This window comes from Drosophila melanogaster, chromosome 2L (genome assembly GCF_000001215.4).
Source record: "Drosophila melanogaster chromosome 2L".
Taxonomy (NCBI): Eukaryota; Metazoa; Arthropoda; class Insecta; order Diptera; family Drosophilidae; genus Drosophila; species Drosophila melanogaster.
Genome location: NT_033779.5, coordinates 17,459,567 through 17,478,166, shown reverse-complemented (window position 1 = coordinate 17,478,166; position 18,600 = coordinate 17,459,567). Strand labels below are relative to the sequence as shown.

The 18,600-nt window shown below is 42.9% G+C and overlaps 3 protein-coding genes across 7 annotated transcripts; 2 read left to right on the top strand and 1 right to left on the bottom strand.

The window, feature by feature from the left end:
* The first annotated feature begins 278 nt into the window (after positions 1-278).
* Positions 279-3,255, top strand: cass (cassowary). The gene is made up of 7 exons (NM_058106.5): positions 279-518; positions 607-768; positions 941-1,474; positions 1,550-1,750; positions 1,806-2,008; positions 2,071-2,257; positions 2,325-3,255. The coding sequence occupies exons 1-7, from the start codon at positions 450-452 to the stop codon at positions 2,577-2,579; spliced, it is 1,611 nt and encodes a 536-aa protein (NP_477454.1). The 5' UTR covers positions 279-449; the 3' UTR covers positions 2,580-3,255.
* A 138-nt stretch (positions 3,256-3,393) lies between these two features.
* Positions 3,394-6,564, bottom strand: Sgt (small glutamine-rich tetratricopeptide containing protein). Of its 2 annotated transcripts, NM_001259129.2 has the most exons (2): positions 6,315-6,564; positions 3,394-4,606 (listed from the first exon to the last, which is right to left on the bottom strand). In NM_001259129.2, the coding sequence occupies exon 2, from the start codon at positions 4,577-4,579 to the stop codon at positions 3,584-3,586; it is 996 nt and encodes a 331-aa protein (NP_001246058.1). In that variant the 5' UTR covers positions 4,580-4,606; positions 6,315-6,564; the 3' UTR covers positions 3,394-3,583. The 2 variants fall into 2 exon arrangements, with proteins under 2 accessions (NP_001246058.1, NP_609842.1); NM_135998.3 differs by lacking the exon at positions 6,315-6,564 and having other exon boundaries at positions 3,394-4,677.
* On the top strand, positions 4,952-18,562 carry BicD (Bicaudal D). Of its 4 annotated transcripts, none has more exons than NM_165220.3 (8): positions 4,952-6,070; positions 13,612-13,977; positions 14,042-14,179; positions 14,285-15,135; positions 15,212-15,429; positions 15,484-15,738; positions 15,825-15,999; positions 16,324-17,350. In NM_165220.3, exons 1-8 carry the CDS (start codon positions 5,843-5,845, stop codon positions 16,439-16,441), a joined length of 2,349 nt encoding a protein of 782 aa, NP_724056.1. In that variant the 5' UTR covers positions 4,952-5,842; the 3' UTR covers positions 16,442-17,350. The 4 variants fall into 3 exon arrangements, with proteins under 4 accessions (NP_001260530.1, NP_724056.1, NP_001260531.1 ...); NM_001273601.1 differs by having other exon boundaries at positions 16,324-18,562; NM_001259128.2 differs by having other exon boundaries at positions 15,825-16,136; positions 16,324-16,769.
* Positions 18,563-18,600: the final 38 nt, after the last annotated feature.

Sequence of the window (18,600 nt, the reverse complement as noted above, 5' to 3'; positions counted from 1 at the left end):
TTCTTACTTATTCGTCATTAACATTAAGAGGATTTCAAATAAAAATATATCACTACATCGTTTGGAAATAGTTCCTCCGGAATATCGGTATTTATATATTTTTCACATTTATATCGATTTGAAATAGGCATTCAAAACAACGGTAGTAATAACTTTTTTAAACTATCGATGCGTATTCAGAATAACGGTACTAATAACTTGTTCTAACTATCGATGTGTATTCTGAATAACGGTAGTACAAATTTTTCCCAACGGTATATCGATATCCATCTGGGTTTTTACTGTCTCGAGATCTGGTCACTCCCCCGTGCTCACCATTTTGTTTGCAACGTGAAAAACTCTCATTTGAGAAACGCTGTCATCCAATTTAACTGCAACGAAAACTGTGTAAAGTAAACTATAGACGCTTGAAACCTCTGCAAATATAGTGCGTACCACTGGCCAAGAAGATGGACAACATAGAGCGACTGTACAAATGCTACGAGATTCTGTCCGAGGCGGGCGATAAAATATCCGAAGTATGCCGCCATTGCAAAACGTGCCGAAAAAAAAACGGTATATGATACATGGTCTAATATATATATGCATGTTTTTTTCGAATTGCAGCATGTGGATGAATATAAAGAGATACTCAAGGCCGTGAAGGGCACGTCGAAGGAGAAGCGCCTGGCATCGCAGTTCATTGGTAACTTCTTCAAACACTTTCCGGATTTGGCCGACACAGCCATAGACGCGCAGTTTGATTTGTGCGAGGATGACGACACACAGGTGAGTGGGTGCCATAAAGTTACCCAGCTGATACAATAGGCTCGGAATTTTTGGCCTGTATGCAGCTGATGTGTGTAAATAAATCGAAATCCCCTGTAATCCTGCTCCGTATCTTGACAGCTTAAGATATCCCACATATTCCACAAACTAAATATCTTTATCATCCTTGTAGATCCGCCGCCAGGCCATCAAAGATCTGCCGAAACTGTGCCAGGGAAACGCAGATGCTACCATCCGAGTGGGTGATACTCTGGCCCAGCTGTTAATCCTGGACGATCCCACAGAACTCCAGCAGGTCAACAACTCACTGCTGGCCATCATAAAATTGGACACCAAGAGCTCCATCGCCGGATTGTTTCAGCAAATCTCCACTGGGGATGAAACGACAAGGGAGCGCTGCCTCAAGTTCATTGCCACCAAGCTGCTGACCATGGGTCCCACAGTTATTACCAAGGAAATCGAGGACTATATCGTGGAGGAGATCAAAAAGGCTTTGCAGGATGTCACTGCCGATGAGTTTCATCTGTGCATGACAATTCTGGGAGCCACCAAACTGGGAAGCACCATCACGGGACACGCCGAGCTCGTCAAGCTGGCCACGGAGCAGGCGGAGCTAAATAACACAGACGCGGACATCATAGCCGTCGACGACGAGGTGGTGGAGCGATTCATTCAGTGCGCCTCTGCTGCGGCTCCTTACTTTTCGGTAAGTTTCCAATAGCTGCACATGAAATCGAACCCCTGGCGAGCATTTAAATCGAATCTCTTGCCATTCCTATAGAAAACCATCAAATCCACGGCCTTCGTGGCTCACGTTTGCGATAAACTGTTGCCCATCAAGACCTGGAACATGATCGCCACTGCAGTTTCGCAAGATCAAATCCAACTTAGATTACTAAAGGTATTCGCCGAGATGATAACCAACACAGACAAGCTGGACAATGCCAGCGAACGGATTAATGCAGTCTACAATGTATTGCTGGTAAGTGTACTTGGTACATTCGAAATTGAGCGAATAACATGTAAACAATTTCCAGGAATACATGCCTTTGCCAAAGCTGAGTGACGAGGATCTGGGAGATACACCGCCCTCGTTTCAGTTTTCGCACGCCGAGTGCTTACTGTACGCATTGCACACTCTTGGAAAAAATCATCCAAATAGTTTAAGTTTCGTCGAGGATGCAGAGAAACTAAAAGACTTTCGAGCTAGATTGCAATATCTTGCAAGGGGAACACAGGGGTAGGTTCTTGCAAAAATTTTATTCTGTTTACATAATTTATTTTATAATACTTGCCTTGTAGTTATATTAAGAAACTGGAGGAGTCGCTCAAAGGCAAGACGGGAGAGGAGCTCAAAACGGAGGAGAACCAACTGAAGCAGACGGCACTGAAGACGACATCAAACATCAACATTCTGATCCGGGATCTATTTCATTCACCGCCCATATTCAAACATGACATTGTGCTCTCCTGGATTGTGCCAAAAAATGTAAGCACACAAGTTATCTCTTACAGCTGATATATTTATAAACAATGCAATATTCTTGTGCGTTCAGAACAAGCTGGGCAAGCGTCATGCACCCATCACTTTTGGGGAGAAAGCCGCTGCTAACGGCAAGGATAAGGATCAGGAGCCAGAGAAGAAATCGCGGCCATCCAACGATCAGAAGTTTTACTCGCCGCCATCTGGAAAATACTCCAACAAGGTCAACCAGAGCTACGGAAACAACAATCGCACGAGACAACGTGGCGGCGGCGGCGGTGGCGGCAGCGGTGGAGGCTACAGAAACAGGCGATTCAACAAGTACTAAGTAAAGAATCAATCGTGAGGCAGAAGAGCAGCAAAGAACACTTCACTTGAATGGTTTGTCCCTAGTCCGTAGACATACAAAAAAAAAAAAAACAAAAACAAGATATTGGATGCGAGCAGAATAAACACAACTGTTGCGATGCTGCAGCCAAGCAATTTTAAAGGAAACAAAACGAAAGTGGTGAGTATTCCGTGCAATTTTCATTTAACTTTCTCCCCTTTGTCTCCTTTCAGCGCAACATATTTTCATGGAAATTAAATGCAACATTTTTACATCCATTTTACTCATACACTCACGCATTGCTTTTATTATTTTCGTTATAACATTTGTTTTCGCTAAAGTACTTGTGCAATTTTCCAAAACACGCCACGCCTTCTTTTCATACATTTCCCAAAAGAAAGGCGCTGGCATTGTTTGAAATTTATATCACTCCTGTTTTTACCTTCAATTCTGTCAAACGCATAAATATAAGATTATACCAATAACCAAGTGAACGAATATCAATATAAAACCTACTTTCAAGTTGACCGCTTTGAAGATAATGATTTTCAAGCGACAAACTGTTTGCGACAGATCGGCATTTGTTTTAAACCCATTAGTTTTTATTTGACATGTAATATCAAATTAACAATTGTACCATTTAGAGATGCAAATCAGCAAAAAAAAAACCCCTAGCATACATTTCTTGAATTCAATAAAAGCAACATTAAATTACATGCACTGTGTGATATACTTGTTTAATTTTGTTAACGACGGGCAACTAGAAAAATATATGAGGCATTATAATATATATATTTAATATTCATTGAAAATTCGATTGGAACAGCGGCAATTTGCACGGTCATTTATTTATTTCCATTGGATAAAAATGTATATGTATGTATGTATGTATGCGTAATAGAAGCCATTTAAACATTATAAATACATTTATAGTTTCAGCTTAACAACTTAATCTGTGTGCCGCCGATCCAGGCAGGGATCGGGGATCGGGATTCTATCCACTTCTAGGTGCTCGGTGGTGGCTGATTGCCCGGCTGCTGTTCATTGCCAGGATTTGCGTTCGAATTGGGAAAGCCAGTCAATTGGCTGGTCATGTTATAGATCATTTGCACCATGTCATTGGGCAGGGTCGGGGCATTGCCGCCGCCGAACTGCTGGCGAATGGTGTTCATGATCATTGGATTCTGAAGCATCGACAGCAGCTGCTCCACGTCGATCTCGGCGTTGTTGAACAAATTCCTAACCATTGGCTGGGACAGCATGTTGATTAGGTCTTCCCTTAATCGCCCCGTTTGGGGCGGCTGGTTCCTGGCGTTTCTGGCCGCTTCCAGGTTGCTCTTGTACACCTCGTTGTCCGGTTCCAGCTCGATGGCCTTGGCGTAGGCCTGTTCCGCCTTCTCGAAATTGCCCATGTTGGAGTACGCCACGCCCAGGCGGCAGTACGCCTTGCTGTAGTTGTTGTTGTACACCAGGGCGGACTTGCAATCGGTTACGGCGCGTTCGTTCTCACCCAGCCGGATGTGGGCCGCAGCCCGATTGCAGTAGAAGATCGGATTCTTGGGATCGAAGGCGATGGCACGATTGTACTGCAGCAGTGCTTCATTGTACTTGTTCTCCTTCATCAGCCGGTTGCCCTCGTTCTTGATGGATTCGGCCAGGGCCAGGGATTCCGGATTGCGTTCTGTATACAGCGACTGGAAGAGCTCGAACATGTCAATGTTATTGGGAACGGCGGCGGCGGCGGCGCCGATACCAGCACTTCCGCTGGCCACCGCATCATCGTCCGGTGCGCTCGCAGTGCTGCTGCTCTGTGTGGTGGCCTGCTCCTCACCAGCCGCAGCCGGCGCTGCCTCCACATCATCGCCCAAGTCAAAGGCCGCCTGCAGGCACTGGATCGCCACCTCGATGCTTTCGGTCTGGTCCGGCGACATCACGTCCCCCTGCTTCTTCAGGTAGTCAATGAAGCTACGCACGAAACTCTGCTGCACTGCGTCCGGCATTTTGGTTATGCTTTAGATTTCTGTTCGCTTAATTTCGATCGACAGACAAGTTGAAAAGTAAATGTGATTAGGCGAAATGTGAATATAAAATCGAGTATCGATGTGCTACATGGCCCGATAACTTTTGAGACATATATCGAACATTCTGATAGTATGGGAAATGCTGACGCTGTTTACAAACTTTGGTTTCAGCTTAAATTATATTTATATTATATATTTTTATATAAAAATAAATCTGTTGCTTCAAGCATTTTAAATAAAATCATACCCTTAGTAGTGGAAACGCGATTATTATTACCAACGCGAGGTTTGGGTCCGAGCTAAGCGCATTCTTAACGCTTTTCTCCACACCTCTCCGCATTATCGAAAGTTTTGCCTGCGGTCGCACTGAAATTCCGTCACAAACATTGCCAAGAATCGACGTGATTGCGGACAAAATTTTGTTTTTGCACTTGCTTGAAAATTTCGACTCCATCGACGACCGCAGCGATTGGGCCTGATATATACCGCATTTAGCCGTCTACGCCGCAATTGTGCAACGGATAACGAGAATACGCGAAGAGCAGTCGTGCGAACGGGGAAAGTGCAGGGAAAATGGGAAAAACTCCCACTTTGCCAGCGAACGAAAGGAAAGGGGAAATTGTGTGATGTCATTTCGGCTGTTTCTTTTCGAGTTAATTGAAACAACTTCCTGCGCTGCGTTTTCAGTTTCTGCTGCCAACTGTTTTATACGCGCCTATGTGTGCGTACGGCAGTGCGCTGGTGTGTGTGTGTGACTTACAGGCATATATAAATATAGTGCAGAATTATTTGCCGTTAAAAGCCCACGGTTAATTGGCCATTAAGCGCTGTTTAATTTACTAATTTAGCGCGGTGAGTGAAGAGAGGAGAAAACCCGCAGCGATACCATTCCACACACACACACACACGTTCGCATTCAAACGGAAAAGAGAAAAGGTGAAACGCACGCACACACACGCAAAAAGCACACCGCGAGTGGAGTTGTGTGAGTGTGGGGTTTCGATAAAAAAAATTATTTTAAAAAAAGCACTGAAGTACAACAAAACAGTGCGGCATATACAAATCGACTTCTATCGATTTCCCTCCAAAACATAAAATTGTATCGAAAAGATTCCGCCCAGGATAGAAGCATCAACAGCAACAACGAGGAGATTCACCTGCCCACGGGCAGCTGTACCGTCCACCAACACCCACACCATCACCCCCTCCCCCGACCACTAAGGACACCATCCATCCATCATCATGTCCAGCGCCAGCAACAACGGCCCATCGGCGGACCAATCCGTGCAAGACCTGCAAATGGAGGTGGAGCGCCTCACGCGCGAACTGGACCAGGTGTCCTCCGCCAGCGCCCAGTCCGCCCAGTACGGACTGTCCCTGCTGGAGGAGAAGTCCGCCCTGCAGCAGAAGTGCGAGGAACTGGAGACGCTCTACGACAACACGCGCCACGAACTGGACATCACACAGGAGGTAAGTTTGCCTACAATTCTTCGCAGTTTTTAAATGCTCCAATGGGTTATATAGTAACCCGCCAATTTGGCCCCCTCTGTTGCTATGTTTTTCGATCTGTTTCCAAGCAGTCGCCGCTTATCGCCCAGCTGGCCCACTCGCGTACTCACACACACCTTGGGGCACACACACCTACATATTTAGACAGAGAAAACCTTTCCACAACGGCCAACAATTTGTCTTGCTGGCAAACTAACTCGCTCACCTGTTGGCCAGTTTGACTCTCTTTCGGCGAGTCTACCTATCGCTCTGCAAAGTCCGTCTGGTCTGGTCTAGCAGAAATAATTGGGATTCGCTCTCTGATCATGAAATCGGAAACTGGCTTGGCCATATGGTCACGTGCTGTTGTTTTGTATACCTTTAAATACAGTGGAACCGCTTGGGTCGATTGAAGATACTATTCAGTCCGCTAAACAAAACAATAAATAAACTAAAAAATGAAAAACACAACTTAACAGCTGAAAGAAAGCCTTTACGACCGCAAAAAGTATTTATGTATGTTTATCATAGATCATAATCGCTAGCCAAGTGTCCTTCTGTCCGTCAGTATAAAGGCCAAAAAAAGCCATGCGATGCCATTATTCTAGTGATCCTAGATGATATGTGTTGTTCAAATCATAAAGCGATCTTTAAAGTTAACACTATAGCATTCTCATTTGATTTGATTGAAAACACTTAAACATTTAAAATGCATTTGGCTGGCAGAATTATTTCATTGTTTCAAAATTATGTTTTCTTTGTTTTTTTATCTTTATCTTGTCTCCACTGATCACGCTCAATTTGGCATAAACATTGTTTTGGCCTATAAAAATTATCTCAGCTTTCAGTTGGCCGATTGCAGCACGGCCAATCTACTCTTGCCATTTCATTTTGCACCTTTATTCAGTGCCCAACTACCTCCACTTCCACATCCAACTCCTCCTTTTCTTCTTACCACCAACCTTCCTTTCCAATTAGTCCTCGTCATCGCCTGGCATTTCCTCTGGAATTTTCACAGGCCGTGGATTGTCGGGCTCTGAACTGCATTACCAGACGGCAGGGAAAAGTTGTGTCCTTTCCTCGGTAAAAATCAAATGGGGGAAGCAGTCTATACTCATTCAGCCGTCTATTATCATTTCGTGCTTTGGCTTTTTCCGACTGGTGTCCCAACAAGCTTCCTTTTTGGTTTGTTTTGCTTGTTGCCAAAAGAAAACGTTGGTTTAGGCCGATTTTGTTGGAGAAGGGTAAATAAAGCATACAGTAAATACAACTGGTTAAATAAAGATCAGAACAATTATACACATGTTTACTGTATTACGCAAATTAACAAAATCATTTGTTATTTTTAGATTTGATTTTGGTGTAAACATATAGTTCATATTCTTTAAGTATCCCCAATTAGCAAACAGTGCAATTAAAGTTCCATTAACCATGGGGCTAACAAAAGTTAGCTGGAATTAAAATCCTACGGGGGCGTTAACACCTGCACACACGCACACACACAATGCAGGCGGTAACACCTTTTTTACAAATGGGCATATGTATGTGCGTAATACGTATATGCGCATGCATTTTTATGCGCTTCGAACAAAAAGCCTGCCAATTAATTGTTGGACAGGTGGCAGTGCACTTGTAACGTAGCTTGATAGTTTCCAGCTTGTTGGATTTGAACTCAACTGAACTTTTACGAGAACACAAATAAAAAAATGAGTGCGAGGCCAAAAGAACCCTCCACCCACACACACACATTTATAATGGATGCTTAAAAATTACAAAAAAAATAATAGCAACGTCGACGACCACGTCACTGCGGGCATTTTCTGTGTCCCCACAAAAGTGTAAAAAAAGGGGTGAGGTTTAAAGGAAGCTATGTGGAGACTGGGCGACATATTTCCACTTGCAATCAAGATATCTGCCTCGGGCGACCCCAGCATAAAGTGACATAAATCAGCGGGCAGACGGCAGCGAAGGAGGGCCAAGTTTCCGTCTTGGGTTGGAAATTAGCTTACTGAAATTAACTGGGTATTTTCCAAAGAGCCCCAGGCGCAAAAAATTTTCCCATCGACTGCGTTTTAATGCAATAGAATTTCGATTAAACTGAAGTCATGTTTAGGGGGTTTATTTATAGGTAGCTAAGAGGATGGTTTCTTATAATATGGTTAAGAACTTGGTTCATCGAATGAGATATATGAGATATCCTTTAAAAGGTAGTCGATGCCATCTTCTTTACTTTTATTATTACTCCTAAATTAAAGGGTAAATGTGTTATGTATTTGCATGGAGTATCCTGGATTTTAAAACCAGAATTAATGCAATCTGCTGGTAAGTCCAATTAGGGAAGTGCTAATTTCGTTGCCATCACTGTGACTGCAAATTGGCAATTGCAACTGCAGGACCGCAATACAAATATTTACCCAGTTTTCGAGACGTCGGACGGTCGAAACTGTCAGCCGCATTTGGCAATTTATTCAGTTAGCTGGATGTGGAAATGGATGTGGATGTGGATGTGGATGGGGCGGGAAAACACGTTGTTGTTCGGGCGATTGTAACTGCGGCAATTAAAAGGCACCGAAACAAGGGCCATAAAACGAGCGACGAACGATGCAGTGGAAACAACACGTGTACGCCACGTAATATGGACGATGTGTCCTGTTTTGTGGGCGCATGTGAATGGGTTTTTGGGTGCGGGTGGTGGCCATATATCATGGCTCACATGGCGCCACCGCCAAGGACATCCCGTCGTCCGTTGGTCACATTCCAGAGCGCAGCGTAGTTTGGCATTCTGCTGCGGCTGGCCTGACTTTGCTACTTTCCGCCCCAAAAAGTTTTTAACACAAATTTAATAATTAATGGCATTATTTGTTCAGGTTTTTGTTTGCGGTTGGACCGAGTTTTTTACAAAACTTGTTAAAGTTTGTTGAATGGTCTTAAAAATTTATGAATTCTTTTGGTAGAATATAATTAATTCAATAAGAATTAAATCAGTTGGAAATATATAATGTAAAGCAGACAAATGTTTACCTTTTGCATCATTACGATAATCAAAGGAGTAATCTAAATCCTCCTCCGACACTTTGCCCAAATGCCTTCCTAATTTACGGTCTTGTGAGTCCTGCCAAATGCCCTTTATCCTTTTCAAATCCAAGCTAGACAATAACAATTAGAATCGTAGCGGCAACATGAAAGCCAGCGCCCAGAGGAAACGGAGTGGGTATGAGCAAGAAACACACAAAAAAAAAAAAGAAAATATGTACAATGATTTGACACTGATGCTCTGTTCTTTTGGCGCAAATTGCAATTCTATGGCAATCAAACTGGCAGTCAGCGGAGGAGGAGGAGCGGCAACTCCCGGACAGGAGCAACTGCAATAGCCACAATGGCGGCCGGGGTCGCAACGAATGGGTTAAGCGGGGCTGGCAAGGGTTAAATGCGCCGCTTGAGCACTGACAAAACATGTTTCCGTCGCTGTCGTCTGGCCTGGCTGAAGGGAAATGAGTGGGGAAAAAAGTGTTGTATTTCCCGCCAACTGAGGCCATCTCCGCCCGCTTTTCCGCAATGGCTCCTCCTCCGATTTTCCCCAATGAATTGCCAGCAATGAAAATGTAAATGCACACACAGACTTGTACTTTTCTGACGACGACGTCGTCGAGGACGATGATGATGATGATGATGAGCGAAAATCTGGGCACGGATGCAAGGGTAAAACTGTTGTGACAATTGCAGTTTTCCAGCGCAGCATTCTCGTCCTGCTGCATAATGACGCTGCAATTTATTTGCGTAAACTTTTTGGCCCCAGCCAAAGGCTCTGCGGGGAATTGGAGCACTGCCAGATGCAATGAGCTCGCAAAAAGGATGAACCGTCGCCGCCATCAACACGTCGTGGAAAGCTCTGCACTGACTTACTATTGGCTCTTAAATGCGCTTGAGAAATTTGCCCAGGATATAAGTATGTATGCACACTGTGTATATTATGCAACAACACAGGCACAGATACTCGCAGCAGGAGCAAATGGTTATTATGCCTTTTTATAGTTCCGCGCTTTCAAGGATTTCCCATGGCCCGCTGCGTCCATTTCGCATTTCCTGATGATGTTCGAAGCACGTTATTATGTAGTCAGTCTACTTTTTGTGGAATATTTCATCTGGTTACTTTTGAACGCTGCTTATTTTTCGTTTACGTTTATTCTTAAATACTTATGCTTTTTACTTAATGATATTTATTGATTTTAATATTCAGCTTTTTGTAATAATCGGTTATTTGCTTATTACAAAAGAATATAATCAAGTCATTATCATTGAACTGAGATAAAGTATATACACACTTAAAAGTGACACCGAGGAACTTGGAATTTAAACTTTAAATTTCTATTTAAAAAACCTCTTTTCCAAATTCAGTTTTATTGTTAGCACACTCGCGGGTGCCATTGCTTTTAACTAGATTTCCTTTGCATCTTGTTAGTGTGAAATTCATAAGGGGTATTTTTTGCAGCTTTCCTTGTTTTTTACCCCTTGAAAACCGGCATATTCGGGCATTCCCATTTCGTTAAGAGCGTAATTTGAGTTCCCTTGGCTGCAAAATTTTCGCAGCATCAGCATTTGCACGCACACAGGTTTTCCCATTTTCCGCCTGCAGTTTTCGTCGTTTTTCTGGCCGCCGTTTCTTTGTCGATTTAGGCGACATTTCAAATTCAGACCGAGTGTCAAGCTCGTGCATTGACATGATGGCTACAAATGCGCCGTTCTCACATTTTCCATTTTCCATTTCCCATTCTCTATTTTTTTTGGGCTCTCATTGTTTGCATGTGCGTTGTGTTCAAAATTGCGCACAGCCTACAAAAAGGGGTGCACTGCAAAAAAAAAATAGGTCACACTAGGTTGTTAGTTTAAAGAACTTGAAGTCATTGAGAAATATTTATACAGCGAAGGCTTTTGCGTATTTCAATTAATTTTCACTATCATTGATACTTAGAAATTCAACAAATCATTTTGTTAATTTTATTCAACAAAAATCCTAAACCTTTAGCCCAGCTTTTGTCCGCTGTGCAAATCGGTTATTACTGCATTTGCAGGCTTTTTCACATTTAAATTCGCCTGCGTTCCATGAGAGTGAAGCTGCCATTTAACGAACTGGGCGTGGTGTCGCCCATCCATCTCGCCCCCGCTCGACACAATCTGTTCAGTCATTCATGGCATACTTTATCAGCATTGGGGAGTAAACAGCGGGAATCCCGACCGAGCCACCCACATTTGTGACCAGGAGGAAATTGTTATAGTCTCGCCCCTCGACGTCTCGTTGGTGCTGTTGTTGTTTATACTGTGGTCCTGCCACCTAAGTGCTCTCACACACCACACACACACAGTGCGCTCCAAAATTCAGCTCATCGGCGCCATAATGTGGGCAATCTGCTCTATTTTTAGTGGCCCCGACCAGGAGGAGTTCCATTGCAGTCATCCGGAGAACTGATGGCAACAGCTGCTTTTGCTGCTGCGAGGAGGCCATCTGTATCCGCACATGCACTGGAAAAAACTTATCCGTGATAATTGTTGGTATATAGTTTGGATGTTTATGTAATATGTAGAGACGGGTGTTACATGGTTATATGTGTTTTTAAATGAATAGTTACGATTTATTCAAAAATTCATGATTTTTTCATTTTTAACATTCATTTTTTTGTGTGTACGTAGGCTATTTGAACGGACACTCCTCTTTCATTCTAATCGCAACCACATACCCACTGTGCAGCAATCCACCAGATACAAAGTGGGGTTGGTTGCTCAGATGGGGGATGACTGAGAGAAGAGGAGGAGGGCAGGAGGAGCAGACCCGGTGTCTGGCCTATGCCAAGTGGCGTGCGGTTGCTCTGCTCTTGTCTGGCCTCTGTGAACTGTGTTAATATTTACGCAAGTTAATTAAAAATCTTTTCTAATTTGCATAAAGTTTATGCCGTCATTTGTTGTCGGCCCATGCCCGATAGATGGCGTCACTAGGTAAACTATGGCACTGAAAGAAATTTAGCTGAACTAAATAAAGTTAATACAAAAGTATCTTCGTCTTAACACTTTTTCAATAACCAATCATGATTATCACACGCTGCACTGCATCTCTCGTCCCGTCTCCCTCCACCTCTGCTTGGCCGTCTCTTTCTAATTTAAGAGGCGCCTTGCAATTTAGTTGCATGAATGTGTGACAGCTTTAGGCAGCTGAAATTCCATCCGAGGCTTTGGAACCGCCTTGGCCTTTTGTTTGCTTTCTCTTGTAATACAGCCCATCCGCTTCCCAATCCCCTCCACCCCTCCCCCCTCCCCTACTCGCTCTTCTTCTTCGGATTACACTAATTAACGAAATGCACTTGGCTCAAAGTGGGTTGAATGCGGGGTTTTTGGGTTTACTTTGTGGGTGTGTGATTGTCAAATTGAGATTGCAAAAACAACAAGAAAGGCGACTGACGTCGCACAACGATAATTATATGGCTAGAACCGAAAAGAGTGAAGGGGTAATGGAAGGGAAGGGGAAGAGAAATGAAAAGAGGAGATGGGAACTCGGTAGCTTATCAAGGGGTTAAGGATGCGGCGTGGAAACTGAGACTAGTTTGTTTGCCGCCTGCTTGCTAATTACACGGCATTTAGAGAGTTACGCCAAAAGAAAGTTTTTCCCAGGACTTGATGCAGTTTCCGTTTGGCGAAATCCGTGAATCGTGGTCATTCCACTCGTGCCACTTGAGACTTACGTTTGGGCACAGTTTTGATAATGATGATGATGCTAGAACTTGCGAAGCACGTACTCCAAATGGACGCCATTCAAAATAAAATCCGGACGAGCGGCGGCATCGTTAGGGGTTGAGATTTCAATTAAAGCCGCCACAGGATTATATACCCCCACGAACCACTTCACCACGCCCGACTGTCCATATGGACACGGTCTCCAGCGACCAGTTAAGGGCTTGGTCCGCCGGCCCCATAAACATTCTGTATTCGTGTTTACCTTCGCAGGCTCATAATCCTGGGTGTGCCCCTGGTCGCCGTTAACCTTTATGCGCTCTTGGGCGGTTATAACACGACCCACAGCGAGACAGTCGCAATTAACAAAATCCAATAATTGCGGACTAAGGCATCTCCTATTCCCAGTGGCGCATCTGGACTAACAAGGATATCTAAACGAAGGATAAAAAACGAAATATGAATTAAATATTTAAGATATATTGAACATAATGTAATTTTATAATTAAAAATAAATCAATTTATATTACACTTCTCAGTCCGGTCATACCTTTAGCAAGAGCATCTCAGATAGGGAATTTAATAAAAAAAAAAAAACGTAATGAAATGCAGGGCAGGCAGACTGGTGCGCTTCCCCAGTGGCCAACGCCCCCAAATTTCTACCCTTGTGTTGTGGGGCATGCAAATGACTGCAATAAAATCGCCGGCATTCGGTGGGCAGGCAGGAAACTTTTATGATTACTTTGCTTTCCGCACAGTTACTCAAATGGACTCCCACTATTTTTTTTTTTTTTTGATTTTTCCAGGCGCTGACCAAGTTTCAAACCTCACAGAAAGTGACCAACAAGACGGGCATCGAGCAGGAGGACGCTCTGCTGAACGAATCCGCAGCTAGGGAGACATCGCTCAACCTCCAGATATTTGATCTGGAGAACGAGCTTAAGCAACTGCGCCATGAGTTGGAAAGGGTTCGCAATGAGCGCGATAGGATGCTGCAGGAGAACTCGGATTTTGGGCGGGACAAGAGCGACAGCGAGGCGGATCGCCTACGCCTCAAGTCCGAGCTGAAGGACCTTAAGTTCCGGGAGACGCGTATGCTTAGCGAATACTCGGAGCTGGAGGAGGAGAACATATCGCTGCAAAAGCAGGTCTCCAGCCTGCGCAGCTCACAGGTACAGTCTGAATACAACACAGTTGGTTCAAAGTTTCCTATGACAATTTGCCTACACTTTCCAGGTGGAATTTGAAGGTGCCAAACACGAGATCCGTCGTCTCACTGAAGAAGTTGAGCTGTTGAATCAACAGGTCGATGAGCTCGCCAATCTTAAAAAAATTGCCGAAAAACAAATGGAGGAAGCGCTAGAGACCTTACAGGTAAATATACTTCAATAGAAATAGATAAATAATATATTTTACCTCTCCAAAAACTCTCCTGTAAACATTAGATTCTCTAAAATATTTAATTTGCTTATATAATAGGGTGAACGTGAGGCGAAATATGCATTGAAGAAGGAACTGGATGGCCACTTGAACCGTGAGTCTATGTACCACATCAGCAACCTCGCCTACAGCATACGCAGCAACATGGAAGACAACGCCAGCAACAACTCGGACGGTGAGGAGGAAAATCTGGCTCTTAAGCGTCTGGAGGCTGACCTGAGCACCGAACTTAAATCTCCTGACGGCACCAAATGTGATCTCTTTTCGGAGATTCATCTGAACGAACTAAAGAAACTGGAGAAGCAGTTGGAGAGCATGGAAAGTGAGAAGACTCATCTGACGGCGAATTTAAGGGAAGCTCAGACGAGTCTGGACAAGTCACAAAACGAGCTGCAGAACTTTATGTCTCGTCTGGCTCTTCTTGCGGCCCATGTCGATGCTCTAGTCCAGCTAAAGAAGCAGATCGATGTGAAGGAGCAGGGCAAGGAAGGTGGCCAGAAGAAGGATGAACTGGAGCAGCAGCTGCGAGCGTTAATCTCGCAGTACGCCAACTGGTTTACGCTCTCCGCCAAGGAGATCGATGGCCTTAAGACTGACATTGCTGAACTTCAGAAGGGACTCAACTATACGGACGCCACCACTACGCTGCGCAACGAGGTGACCAACCTTAAGAACAAGCTTCTTGCTACGGAACAAAAGTCACTGGACCTGCAGAGCGATGTTCAAACTCTTACGCACATCTCGCAAAACGCTGGCCAAAGTCTGGGCTCAGCTCGCAGTACATTGGTGGCCTTAAGCGACGATCTGGCGCAGCTGTATCACCTAGTTTGCACAGTCAACGGAGAGACACCGACGCGTGTTCTGCTCGATCATAAGACCGATGACATGAGGCAAGTGAAATGGATATAAAATCTTTTTAACTTATAATATGACTTATTGTTGAACTTTTAACCTAACCATTTCCAGCTTCGAAAACGATTCTTTGACTGCCATCCAGTCGCAATTCAAATCGGATGTCTTTATTGCCAAGCCCCAGATCGTCGAGGATCTGCAAGGGTTGGCGGATTCCGTGGAAATTAAGAAGTACGTGGATACAGTCAGTGATCAGATCAAGTATCTGAAGACGGCTGTTGAGCATACCATTGATATGAATAAACACAAAATCCGCTCCGAGGGTGGCGACGGTAAGTGGTTGCTTTAAAGCTATCGAAATTTCTATTAAATTGGATATATTTCAGCACTGGAGAAGGTTAACACAGAGGAGATGGAGGAACTGCAGGAGCAGATAGTCAAGTTGAAGAGTTTGCTGTCCGTGAAGCGCGAGCAGATTGGAACTCTGCGCAACGTGCTCAAGTCAAACAAGCAAACCGCTGAGGTGGCACTGACCAATCTCAAGTCCAAGTATGAGAACGAGAAGATCATTGTCAGCGACACCATGTCCAAGCTACGTAATGAGCTCAGGCTTCTTAAGGAGGATGCTGCCACATTCTCAAGTAAGTATCTGAGAGATAGTTTGGCCACTATAGTCTTCTATGCGAAATGATTTATATATACTTACAATGATTGCCAATTTTTGTAGGCCTGCGTGCCATGTTCGCCGCTCGATGCGAGGAGTATGTGACCCAGGTGGACGATCTCAACCGCCAATTGGAGGCAGCAGAGGAGGAGAAAAAGACTCTAAATCAGCTGTTGCGCTTGGCTGTCCAGCAGAAGCTGGCACTCACTCAGCGACTCGAGGAGATGGAAATGGACCGGTGGGTGCACTTGGGTCGTTAAACGTCAGCTGCATCACCACTCGTAGTGACAAGCAAAAACACATACATCCTTTTATTGATTAGGGCACCCAATATCCTTGTTTTCCCCTGAAACTTCCTTAAGAATCCAGCAATTGGTAAGCCCCTGCAAGTGGCAGAAATTTTGTTGCATGCACGCTCGCCTGCTAACATGCTGCTGGAATCCGCCTAACCCCAAGAGAAACCGTTGTGCGCTGATTAATATTTTAATTTGATCTAGCTTAAATTATTAAATGTATGTTCCCAATTAACAACTAACAAATGTCCTGTATTCACTCCCAACAGCGAAATGCGTCACGTCCGTCGGCCGATGCCAGCCCAGCGTGGCACGAGCGGCAAGTCCTCCTTCAGCACGAGACCTTCGAGCAGGAATCCAGCAAGCAGTAACGCCAATCCATTCTAACATAAGATCAGCGTGCAGCGTAAACTTCTAGCTTTGGTTTATACTTTGCTTAAGTTGTAAAGTCGTTGGAGTTCCTGCGGAAATGAGAGATTCCCAAAACCACATGATATACTGCGAACGTATTTGAGAACGAAGCTATATCCCAGCTGTATCCAACTACTATAACTATGTTTGTTTGTATTGTACTTGTATTTATTGAAAGTTTAGTTAGATGAAAGTTTTGTGTTAGGCAAGGGAGCAACAAACGGTTATTAACGGTTAGTTACTTAAACGTCCATTTAATTTAATTAAAAACAAAAAAGAAAAACTTTAAGGAAGATTAAACAATAACGTAAAGCATCGTATTTTTCTATACACCAATGGCGTACTTGTCTTAAAGACGCCTGATTGGTTTGATCTGAATTTTGTCGCGATGATTTTTTGATTTTTGTTAACAACGCTGTGCGCAAGCGAATAAATTGACAAACTAAAAAGATACACAAATTGATGTTGAACAGATGGTATTGATATTGGCAACTGAAACATGCATTAATTGGCCAACCCGATAATTAAAAGTATTTTTCCAAGGTCCAGTTTAAGCTAATTGGCCAACAAATATGTACGTAAAAATCAAGTCATCAGATTTTTGCTCGAAATGTATATTACCCGCATGGCTTGCAGCCATTGAACCTAAAGTAGCACCAGGCTACGTCTCAAAGACGATTCAGATAGATGATGAAGATTTTTGTATTTATTGAGCGGCATTTGGTCGCCATGAAATGAAGAAATTGTAGGTAATTAATTATAATTTGCAATTGAGAAAAACTAAGTTTTTGCGTCTTATTTAGCATTAATTGCAAACATAACTTATGATTTGTGCATTATTATTTAATACAATTAATAAATTGCAACGCAACAAAATTGAGCAAGAAAATACTTTAGTTTCTTTTTATTTATAAAATTTATGGGCGGATTTCCGTTCAATTTTTACACTTACATTTACATTTAACATTACATTACGTTTAACCCGCAGAGAAATCATTATTTTTGCTTTGATGATATGTTTAAACCAGAATTAAATAACTATGGTGATTACCAGCAGCTTAACCAACATAAGAATAGCAAGAATAGCGTTAAAGTTTAAAGGATATTATTATAGTAGCTAATTGAACATAAAAGGTAGAGATATCAGCCAGAGCACTTTCGGTAGTAGTTTTTAAATTAATCCACCCTCAAAAAAGCCTAAAACCTAAAAACCTGGTTGCATCGTTTTGGGTTCTTGATGTTTTCGTTGTCAATCGGAAAATATCGATATTATTCTACATGAAATTTTTATATATACAAGATCGTATATTGTGTAAATTACCGAGCCATTAAATTGAATTTATATTTAAATAAACACTGAGACACACATACTGATACACACTACGTCCATTCATTGCATTCACATATTAACTCTTTGGAGTTGCCTATACAAAAGTATGCAACGCGCCAGAAAAGCGAGGATCTAATTAATTGTAAATATATTTATATACACATTGAAGTCAGTTGATATTTCGAATGAGAAAGAAGCAAGCGAACAAAACAAGTTGCATACATATTTCAAATGATTTTATTGTAATTTTTACCGTCCCTTTTTGCGAACAAATGAAAAATACAAAGTCTATTTACGCAACTCACTGAACCAATAACGAACGAATGAAACAACTCACTTTAAGTTTCGTGTCCAAGCAAAAGTCCGAGAATCACATTCAACTCATACATCGATCCAACAAGCCAAAGTATTGATAGCCAATATGCGTACTACATAAATCATAAAATTAACTCGAGACTAGAGTATTTCAATTAGAGATTATGGATAGCCAGAAACGAAGTAAAGTGGAAGCAAAGCAAATAGTTTTCTATTTCCCAAACGATGGATTACGAATGAGTGTAATAGTGAAGCAATTGAATTTAAGATTTGAAGGATATTTAATGTAAGTTTTATGATAAAATGCCGGCAAACTGCAATAACTTTGCATGTGGTAACTGTGGACATATGAAAAATGCAACCGAGTGTGCAAGGGATAGCCCAGAAATATATATAAATTATACAAAATACTCATTGCAAAATATGTGAAAATAAACAAACTAGCAAATATGAGCTTAGATTGTTTTCTTAATGTTATTTTTTGGAATCT